Source organism: Morus notabilis, unplaced genomic scaffold (genome assembly GCF_000414095.1).
Source record: "Morus notabilis unplaced genomic scaffold, ASM41409v2 Scaffold561, whole genome shotgun sequence".
In the NCBI taxonomy this organism is placed as follows: Eukaryota; Viridiplantae; Streptophyta; class Magnoliopsida; order Rosales; family Moraceae; genus Morus; species Morus notabilis.
In genome coordinates this window covers 23739-34301 of record NW_010357935.1, presented here as the reverse complement: position 1 = coordinate 34301, position 10563 = coordinate 23739, and the positions used below count along the sequence as shown (strand labels likewise).

The 10563-nt window shown below is 31.2% G+C and overlaps 2 protein-coding genes across 4 annotated transcripts; one reads left to right on the top strand and one right to left on the bottom strand.

Annotated features, from left to right (window-relative positions):
• Positions 1-2176: 2176 nt before the first annotated feature.
• LOC21393486 lies at positions 2177-6127 on the top strand. 3 transcript variants are annotated; one of them, XM_024177216.1, is made up of 8 exons: positions 2177-2732; positions 3346-3364; positions 4126-4184; positions 4594-4628; positions 4732-4787; positions 5175-5270; positions 5399-5479; positions 5805-6127. In XM_024177216.1, the coding sequence occupies exons 1-7, from the start codon at positions 2316-2318 to the stop codon at positions 5455-5457; spliced, it is 741 nt and encodes a 246-aa protein (XP_024032984.1). In that variant the 5' UTR covers positions 2177-2315; the 3' UTR covers positions 5458-5479; positions 5805-6127. The 3 variants fall into 3 exon arrangements, with proteins under 3 accessions (XP_024032984.1, XP_024032985.1, XP_010089365.1); XM_024177217.1 differs by lacking the exon at positions 3346-3364 and having other exon boundaries at positions 4107-4184; positions 5875-6127; XM_010091063.2 differs by lacking the exon at positions 3346-3364 and having other exon boundaries at positions 4107-4184.
• A 1058-nt stretch (positions 6128-7185) lies between these two features.
• On the bottom strand, positions 7186-10035 carry LOC21393485. Its single transcript, XM_024177219.1, has 4 exons — positions 9823-10035; positions 9603-9673; positions 8746-8835; positions 7186-7402 (listed from the first exon to the last, which is right to left on the bottom strand). The coding sequence occupies exons 1-4, from the start codon at positions 9944-9946 to the stop codon at positions 7379-7381; spliced, it is 309 nt and encodes a 102-aa protein (XP_024032987.1). The 5' UTR covers positions 9947-10035; the 3' UTR covers positions 7186-7378.
• Between the last annotated feature and the right edge of the window lie 528 nt (positions 10036-10563).

Below are 10563 nucleotides of genomic sequence, written 5' to 3'. Positions count from 1 at the left end.
TATATATATATTTTTATGTTAGATAAGTCTTGTTAAACTTTTTTTTTCCAATCTACTCTTATTAAAATAATTTTTCTGAAAACTTAAATATCATTTTTAAGTTTCCTCTTTTTTTTTTTTTTTTGTCTATTTTTCTTATTGCACCCCCACCACCTTCTAGTAGTACAATTTTTTTATTTCTTTAATTTTTTGTTTCTTGCCATTTATGCCAATTCACTAAGGATGAATGTGTTTTTAAAATAGGGAAGGACAAAACATAGAGAATGTTTTATTTATCTTTTTATAAAAAAAATCTTATATATAACATGACTTATTAAAATACTTTTATCTAATTTAACGATGTCAAAATATCTTCTTACTTACTCCTTTTTTTTCAACGACACGTACTATTATTTATCTCATAAATACGAAACATGTTATTTATCTATATTGATATTATTTCTCTCGCATCTCCTCACTCAAATTTTTTTTTTTCACACTCACACACACTTACACACACATACACGTATTTAATTGAAATGTATGTTTTAATTGAAAAGTGCATTTTAATCCTTTTTTTTCATTTTAAATCTTGTATTTTCTAATTGTGCCTTATTAAACTTTACCCCTTAATATGCTCTTATTTAAATAATTTTAAAGATGTGTTTACCTAAATATTTTTGTTGTTAATATTTCTTGTTTTCAAATGTAAGTGTTTAAAAAAATATAACATATTGAATACTCACGCGCTCTACGCACATTTCAACTAGTACATAATAAAAAAAATCAAAGCCCTTTTCTCTCATGTAGCAGCATGAGAGAAGAGAGATTTGGCTCTTTTTATTACTCTTTTTTTTTCTTTTTTGAATCTTTATTTGGCTTTCTTTTTGTGCTTTTTAGTCAGTTTTTAAGTGTTAGATATGGTCAAAATAAAAAAGAGCTTTTTTAATACTTTTTTCCCCTTTTTTTAATCTTTATTTGACACTCTTTTTTTGTTTTCTTTTTTTAGGGCTTTCTTTTATAGGGCTTCTTTATCGTTGGGTCAATTTCTAATCGTTAGATATGATCAAAATAAAAAGAGCCTTCTTAATACTTTTTAATCTTTATTTGACACTCTTTTTTTGTTTTCTTTTTTTAGGGCTTCTTTATCGTTGGGTCAATTTCTAATCGTTAGATATGATCAAAATAAAAAGAGCCTTCTTAATACTTTTTTTTTCCCCATATATTTTAATTTTTATTTGGCTTTTTTTGTTTCTTTTTTTAGGACTTTTTTTTATAGGACCTCTTTATCGTTATGTTTATTTTTAATCATTAGATATGGTCAAAATAAATAGAGCCTTTTTAATACTATTTTTTTTTTCTTATTTTTCAAAATCTTTATTTGGCATTCTTTTTGTGTTTTTTTTAGAGTTTCTCTAGTTGGACCTCTTCATTGTGAGAGTTAGTTTCTAACTGTTAGATATGATCAAAATAAAAAAGTATTTTCTATCTAATCCAATCTAATAAACATAAAAGAGTTAAAACTCTTTTTTATAGGCTACTACATTGCAACCCCTCCTTTTACCTCCCTTCTTCTCTTTTTATTTATTTATTTATTTACTTTTTTATCTCTATTTTTATTTTAAATTTTTTTATTTTTTATTTTTTTTCACATTTCAATTTTTTGTGTGTTTTTTAAATATATTTTTCTCACTTTATTCCTAAGTAATTTTTTAGCATGTGTCCCTATTTTATTTTATATTAATAATTAAAATATTTTTTTCAAATATATCTCTACTAATTATTTTCTGTATAATTTTTATAATATCAAAAATTATCTTTATACATATTTTTCCTTAAAAAATAACTTTAAAAAATATTAAATGATTGTATAAATAATTTTTTTGTTATTTAATAAATAATAAATTTTGTAAACATCTTTAACACGATAATACGTACAACGTTAAGAAATTAGTATTATTAAAACACAAAGTAACAATAAGATATTTAGCTGGAAGGTACTAAAATTATGTTATCCCATAAACAAATGTGCTCATTTCATTTCATTTCAGGAAAAAATAAATAAATAAAACAATTAAAACAACAAATGTGTAAGCCAAAGTCGAAACTGGGTCCTCGAATCACACGTGGTAGAAAACCATAGGATAAAGCGGATGCATATCCAGTTCAAAGAAAGTGAAAGATTGCTCTCCCTCTCTCTCTCTCTCTCTCTCTCTCTCGAAAAGGCTGAAAAATATAACACCGAAAAATCTCTTTCGTTTTACTTATCATTAATCCACCAACGATGAAATCTTCAGATTGTCCTAAACCAGTACTATAGATATCCCCAAACTCCCATGTATGCCATGACAACGTATCTTCAAATCAACATCAATTTCTCAGCTTGCAAGTTGAGAACTTTGCATGGCGAAACTTACAAAAAACCCATTACTCTTAGAGCAGAATTGGGTACTATTTTACATCAGAAGAGAAAGTTTAAATTTAGAGTTTACAGAGAGAGATGGTCGTTCTCGGGAGAAGATAGGGAAGATGGGATTTTGCTGAAAGGTGAGAGGAAGAAGAAGAAGAGGTTGGTGTTGGTGAGGTTTAATCAGGGCTTTGGTTTTAATGGCGGCGGCGGCGGCGGTGGTGGTGGGAGAGATGATGGTGCTACAGCAAGGGTTCTGGGTAATCTTGCTTTGGCTATTGGATTGACTTATCTCTCCATGACTGGTCAGCTTGGTTGGCTTTTGGATGCAATTGTTTCCATTTGGGTACTCTCTCTCTCTCTCTCTATCTCTCTCTCTCTCTCTCATACCTTGTTTTCCTTCCATATCGTGTTTGAAATTGTGGGGTTTTAGGTGAAAAAAGAAAAAATGGAAAATTTGTGGGCTTTTTTTTTTTTTTTTTGTGGGTTGCAATTGTTGTCTCGTGAAATTATCTTTATTGTGATTTTTCAATCAAAGCGAGTGCTCTCTCTCTCATTACCTTGTTTTCCTTCCATATCGTGTTTGAAATTGGGGTTTTAGGTGAAAAAAGAAAAATTGGAAAATTTGTGGGCTTTTTTATTTTTTATTTTTTATTTTTTTTGTGGGTTGCAATTGTTGTGTCTCTTGAAATTATCTTTATTGTGATTTTTCAATCAAAGCGAGTGTTTGGGTGGATTTTATTATTATTATTATTATTATTATTATTTATTATTATTATTTTTTAAGGATTTCCTCATTCGGATTCTTGAAGTTATAATACTAATTGTGCGCTTTTTAAAGGGTTGCAATTGTTATATGTGTGATGAAATTTTCTTATTATGAAGGCCCTCTTTTATGGTCTCTGATTTTGACATTGGTTTTTCGGTATCTCAAGCGATTGATGATTTTCCTCATCCAGCTTCTTGCAGTTATAATACCAATTCTGGGCTTTTGTATTTATTTATTTATTACGGTCTATGTGATTTTGATGCCAAAGTGTGCTTGTAATTTTAGTGGTTGATGATATTCTTCGAATTTTATTGCGTAGACACCGCATCATAGGCCTCGTTCGCTTCGCAGATTCGAGTTTTCAATTCGAGCTGAGATGTGACATTTTCTGAGAGCTTTTAACTGTAACAGAAAAAGTTAGATGTGACATTTTCTGAGAGCTTTTTACTGTAGAAACTTAAAATTGAAAACTCGAATCGGTAAAATGAACGAGACCTTAGTAATTCACCCTTTAAATTTTAAAATTTATTGTATTATTAGTCAAATTAAAAATAAAGTTAAAAATTTAGACGGTACGTTGCACGTTAGTGTTTAATAAATATAATTCTAATCTTTTTATATCGATTGTATATACGTAATGAATGAATTTTTTTTGAAATTGTGGGACCCCAAATTTTCTCCCAAAACGGTTAACTCCCAATTTCAAAAAAAATTTCGCTCGTGATGTGTATATGAGGATCAATTCGATGTAAAAAAATATTAATCATCCTCGTTAAACACTTACGTGGAAAATACCGTCAAAATTTTTAATTTCGTTTTTAATTTTATTAATATTGCAACAAATTTCAAAGTTTATAAGGTGAATTATCAAGAAAAAAAGTTAAGAGACCAATTTACTAAACTCAAGTTGAGCAGTTGTCCATGCAAAATAACCATTTTCTTCTCATTCAGCTTCTTGCAGTTATAATACCAATAGTTGGTTTGGGTGCTTTTCTCTGGTGGGCTGGACGTGATATAGTTCAAGACAGTGTAAGGATTCCTTTTAAACTTTTTGCTTCTTTGTGCAATGCTTAAGCTCTTTTATTGAACCTTTTGTTTGTGATCAAATAAAAGGTTTGTATTGCATCATGAATAAGGCTAATTATCCAACTTTTCAATTCCAATTGACGGTCTATATATGCGTGTGTCTATATATGTATGTGTGTGTATATATATATATATATTGATAGGCGTTTAAAATGTTTGTCATGTTAACTAATATTACAAGTTGCATCTACCGATAAAAAGATGAAAACTCATCTGCAAACATTAGTTGGTATGAAATTTCGGGATCCTTGACACTACTCTTGCATCATAAACTAGACCGCAATAAGTTTGTGCGTTCTTAATCCATCTTCTCCCGAGTTAACGGTTTATTTTTAATGGGGTATATGTGCAGTGCCCAAATTGTGGAAATGATTTTCAGATTCTTAAGTAAGTCTAGTCTGCAACATTTTCATATTTTTGAAACTTATTTTTTCTTTTGAATCTCCTTTTCATGATGAAACTCAGTTGGATCATTTGCATTCTTTTTCAGATCTACTATGAACGATGATTTGCAGCTGTGTCCTTTCTGCAGTCAACCTTTCTCTGGTAAGAGCCAATTCAACAAAATTGTTTCGTGCACTGGAAATTGCCATTTCATAGACTGTTCATATACTTTGTTAATTTGCGATTTTTTTGGGTGACAAAATCATTTCTGGCCTGTTATGGTCACTAAACTTTTAAATGCACCATTCAAGTCTTCCGATTAATATCTTGCTATGAAACACCATCATTGTTTACACCTTTATGGTATCGTATCTTTGTTCAAGGCTTTATTACTGCGATCATAAGTGGAATTGGAAATTCCTAACCAATCTCATGTTCAAGTACTTTTACATTTGAATGTGTTTGCTTTGCCATCTTCGAATAAGGGGGGAAAGAATAAATCGGCATTCTTCTTATTTCTTGGAATTTCTTATATTTTCTTTTTTTCAGTGGTTGATAATAAGTTTGTAAGGGACTCTGTGAAATTCTCCAACCAGTCGACAACGTTTGCAGAGGCATTCAATGAATTCGCTCGTTCTAGAAAAGGTTATCCGGCTACTTTCATATTTCTTGCTCATCTGCAATTTTGCATGGTTTAACATGCAGTTCTCTTTCCTTTTGCTAATGAATAACATTGATTTTCCTCAACCTCATATTGTCTGCCCTTGTTATAGGAAAGGAAACTTCTGCGGCAGTTGTTGATGTTGAAGCAGAGATAAAAGATGCAGACTGAGAGTTCTTGCTCTAACCACCAGGTATGCTATAATGTCCTTAACGTGTATAAGGAATTAAAGGAGTCGTGTGGTAAGCACAGAGTGAACTATTCTCGCGCTTTTTAGTTTTTACTGAAAAATACAGCATGCTGCCGCATAGTGGCATACTCAAACGTGTATAAGGGAGTACTAATTTCATATTTGGTATTGTTTTATCCTTCTCTCAATATTCAAATTTGTCTTCGATATAAGTGACCAAAAACTGGTTATGAAATTATGTTCTTTTATCCAATGCGCCTAGTTGCCTTTGTCTAATATAATGGCTCTCTTATTTTTCTTTTTCTTTTCCTTATTTTTTTTTTCTCAGCCATCGTTAAACTAAATACTTCTGAGTCCAAGATGGATGCTTGAGTATTCTATGTAAAATTGAACCGCAGATGCGCCCAGCGGAAAAGAACCGTTGAGCCGGAGCAGAATGGTTTCAAGAGTGGGATTAAAGCTAAATGTTCGGAGTTTTTGACAGAAGATTTCTCAGTTGTTGTACCTACCTTACATATCATTTGTCAAACGCAAAAGGCTCTTTATAGTATTCCTAGATGGTGTATTCTTTTGTATAATGTAGAGCTTGTAGGCATCCCGTGATATACCAGAAACGTATAAAAATTGTCAATAAAGATGTTCTTGGTTATACATGTGACGGAACTCGCGGGCAATTGCCGATGAATTTAATTTTTTCTAGCGTCTACCTATGGATCTTTGACGATTAGGAGTCTGAGGCGGAACGAGAAGAAAGAAGGAAGGATTCACCCCGCGTGTTCGCCAACAGGATAGTACGAATTCTTCCAGATGAAAGAAGAGACGACAGAGGAACAGTTCTGATCTACCGTTTGATAGAGGTGAAAAGGGAAATAAAATATTAGAGCGGGAAGCTTATAAAAAGAGAAAATTGAGTTTGTTGTTCTTTGGTAGGTGAGAAAAGAGAAGGGGGTAGAAAAGCACAGAGAGCTCAAATCAAAAGTCCTTCCATTTTGATCCACTGAAAAAAAAAAATAAAGAATATCAAAGAGAAGAATTACTACTACTTTTTCGATTAAAAAAATAACAGAGAAGTAAACACACAAAATTCAAGGACACATCAACCACACAAGGACCTCCAAGAAGTAAATTCGATTCGTAAAGTGGATTTCACAAGTGATCCTATGTAGACAATTTCGAGGACTTGCTACAACTTGCATGAAATGGAAAATTAACCATTTTTTAAAACCTTGTTTCAAACTAAAATAGTATTAATTAATTTAATAACCAAACACTGACTTCTTGCTCACCTTTAATAATCTAACAGTGGTTTTAACCCACGGGTGTGGCCCCAAGAATTGACAGCACTCAATGGGATTCAACCTAATACTTCCTGAGATCCAAGTCTAAGAGGCTGTTTGGTTAGGGGATTTGTCCACTGATTCGAATCATGGTTCGTGATTCGCTACAGTATTTTCTCTCATAAAAAACACACGTAAATCGAAAATAGTTATAATCTCATAGTTCTAATCCATGAACTAAACGTCTTCCAAGTGATTCACCACTGAGCCAATTCCTTAGTTATCAAGGGCTTGTTTGGTAAGTATATTTGAACCATGATTTGAGTTATACTACAGTATTTCTTATCTCACAGAGAATTTAAATTCAAAAATTTCTTCTCACACAAAATTTTCGCTCAAACAAAAGAACAAGTTGCATTGAGCATGGAACCATTGGAAGAAACAATTGAGAAAAGAAATAGATATCACGTATTAATAAACCCATTATTCTAATTTCTAACCGAGTCATTTACAACTGGATTCATTCAAAGCTAACTTGTCGCTGAACAAAGAAAAGCACTCTTTTAGCAGTTCTGAAGCCAAGCGAGCGGGCAATATAGTTGCTTCTGTGGGAACAACCTCCAGACTAGTGCGATGATTCTCCAACATTCTGCAAGAAAATAGGTAGATTAGAGCTAGAAGCCTGGAGAGAAGTTTTTCATACATTTTTTGGCAATTTCTATGATTAATACGAAGGAAAGCAAAACAACAAAAAGTATTCTTGGAATTTAGGTCCATGAAGAATGACATGGTGTATTCATATATAGTTTTTGATGCTCGTGTAAAACTCGATTTAGGTATAGCACAAGATAAACAGTGGAAGATTCTGCAAAAGCCATCACTAACTAACCATGTGCAACATTATCTCATATTACTTCCAGAAAAGGGGGAAAACATATTAATAATGAGAAGAATTCTATGACAGTGTGAAGAAAAACACTCGGTATAGAACACAATTCAAAACCTTAGATCACATAAAAAACTTGACAATTTAACAATATTGACTATTCATAATTGTGCTACACAATTTAACAATGTTAACTATCAAAATATTAACTATCCATTGTTTGATTTTCAATAATAATAATAAGCATAATTGTGCTCTACTGATGGAGTATTTTCTCATATCCTACCACAAAATTCTAATAAATTTATCTTAATGATAATTAGTAGGAGAATTTTGTGACAGAGCTACTAGAATATGAAAAGCCCTATTAGTAAAGTACAACTTTAACCATTAGATCATCATCAAACATTAAATTATTTTTTGTAAGGACATAAAAAATAAACCATCAGAAGGTCTCTATCTTTTAACAACCGGCTTCTGATATTTCTGTTCTTGATACTTTTCATATTGATGTGATTTTGACCAAATACAAGGCCCTACAGTAGGACCCTATTATATATTTAGCTTAATGTAATTTGACAATATCGTGTCCTACTATTCTTTATATCCTAGTAACCCTAGCACAAAATTCTCCTAATTAATATGCAGAAGGAAACAAATCCTTGGTAAGATGTAAGATGCCGAATTTGATAGGAAAATTCTTTGCTAGGACGTGAAAAAGTACCCTATCAGTAGAACACAGTTTTTAACCATCAAATCTTCCATAGATTCAATTAAATTGTGATACTTTATTTAATTTCATATGGTTCTGATTTGATTTATGTGTCCCACTGATAGGATATTTTTTCATACCTCGCCATATAATTCTCCCACTCGATAAAAACACATAGGAGCTTGTTATGGTAGGATATCTCAATCGGTAAAGCATGTTTCTAAATGTTAAACCTAGTCAACATAACATCATAATGAAAGCGTATGTCAAACTAACAAAACTAATACAAAGATGACAATTTAACACAGAGCAAAGTTCTACTTATATCGTATTTTTATTTTTATTTTTATTTTTATTTTTTCCCCTCAAAACTCATAAAGGTAAAACAAACTACCTCTTCTTTCTTGTCCTTCTTGCCTCTGGTTAAAAATTTGTAACCCCCATAGAAAGCCAATCCCCAACCAGTCAAAGAGACTATCACGAACTGCAAATGAAAAAACACCAATTTAGCATAGCACAGTGAATAATTAACTATCTTCAATTAATACTAGCGACTAGGCATCGCAAGCTATCTTTGCAATAAGGTTTAAAGAGACATTGCAGCGATAAGATATGCTCACGAAGTTCATTATTGTCTCTTTGAACTCTAACCCTCCAGTGTTTACATTATAATGAACAAACTATTGAACGACCACAACTTGATCAAAGTGTTTAACCATAAGGAACACCCGTACTACTTGTAATATGTATTTTTTTACTTCTCCCTAACATAATAGGGAAAAGAAGAGTTAATATTAACTAATTAATTAATTAATTTTATTTATTTGTAGTAGAAACAATAAGAAATGAAAGTATTTCAAGTAACAACAGTTTTGATTATTTTCTTGTGTCACTACCACATTAGTAATTATCACAACTCACAGGCCATTATTATAATCACTACAATAATCATAATATGCACAATGACTTGTGGTAATTTAACAATTATTATCATAATTACTGAAATAATTTCAATTAAAATATATTATTCAATCCTATTTTTCACTCCATTATATCCCTATTCCCCTGCACATTCAATTGTTCCATTCCATCAAACCAAACTAATAACCAAGTGTTCAGAGTACAATAAACAAACTATAACCAAACTTGATCAAGTGCATAACAATAAGAAAGCCCAGAATTTCCCTAGCATAATATATATATAATACACAATAGCAACTAATAATAATAATAGTAGCACACAAAACTTACATGTTCTTCTTTCCACCGGGATGGGCTCAATGGGTCCTCCCAAAAGTTCACCTTTGGAGGTCCATGATGATCTGCAATAAAAGAGAGAGTATTAAAAAAAAAAAAAAAAAGGCAATCAAACTCAATATTAAATCAGGCGAAAGAAAATAGCGTTCAGAGTAAAAGAAAATCCAAAGAGAAAATTCGACGGAAAACTAGGAGGATGAATAATCGTGATTACCGCCGCCACCGGCGAGACCGCGCCGATGGACGAGAGAAGTGGCTTGAGCCGTTGAAGCCGGCTTGGGAGTTGAAAGGCGAGCCAGATTCGCCGCTTGGCGCGCCGCCGCTGTCCACGCCGCCATGGTTCGGTGCTTAGAGAGAGAGAGAGAGTGACGGTGGAAGTTCAGGGAAGCTTGCGAGCTGCTAGTGAGAGGAGTTAAAAAGGCCAAAAACGAACTCGTGCCATGGTTCTCGAATGTACTTTTAAGCAACTTTTTATGGGCCAACAATTAATTTTGACTCTTAAATTGACAAATTTGACATTTAAGGTGCGTTTAATTACAGTGAAAAAATATAATAAAAATAATAATGATAATAAAAATAAAATAAAATAAAAATTAATTCATTTATTTCGTTATAATTTTAAGAATTTTTTAGAATGAAACATGAATATTTTTATATGGTAATAAAAATGAGAATGAGAATGATAATGGGAATAAAATAGAAAAAAAAATTAATTCATTTATTTCGTTGTAATTTTAAGAATTCTTTGAAATGAAATATGAATATTTTTATTATATTGTCAAACTTACCCTTATGTATAACACAAATATTTTATCTATCAATATAATATATAAAATGTAATATAATATAATAAAATTATTATTATATAATATATTATATAATTATGATATATAATATAACAATATTATTAAAATTATTAATATAATTATAATATTATAATATATAAAATGTAATA

What these genes read in the sequence shown, in the direction of transcription:
- LOC21393486 (XM_024177217.1), top strand. Translation starts at nt 2,316, where the DNA reads ATGTATGCCATGACAACGTATCTTCAAATCAACATCAATTTCTCAGCT. An exon ending in ATGCAATTGTTTCCATTTGG is followed by an intron (nt 2,733 to 4,106) that starts GTACTCTCTCTC and finishes CTTCTCATTCAG; the next exon opens with CTTCTTGCAGTTATAATACC. An exon ending in GTGATATAGTTCAAGACAGT is followed by an intron (nt 4,185 to 4,593) that starts GTAAGGATTCCT and finishes GTATATGTGCAG; the next exon opens with TGCCCAAATTGTGGAAATGA.
- LOC21393485 (XM_024177219.1), bottom strand. Translation starts at nt 9,946, where the DNA reads ATGGCGGCGTGGACAGCGGCGGCGCGCCAAGCGGCGAATCTGGCTCGC. An exon ending in CCCGGTGGAAAGAAGAACAT is followed by an intron (nt 8,836 to 9,602) that starts GTAAGTTTTGTG and finishes TTTCATTTGCAG; the next exon opens with TTCGTGATAGTCTCTTTGAC. An exon ending in AGAAGGACAAGAAAGAAGAG is followed by an intron (nt 7,403 to 8,745) that starts GTAGTTTGTTTT and finishes ATTTTCTTGCAG; the next exon opens with AATGTTGGAGAATCATCGCA.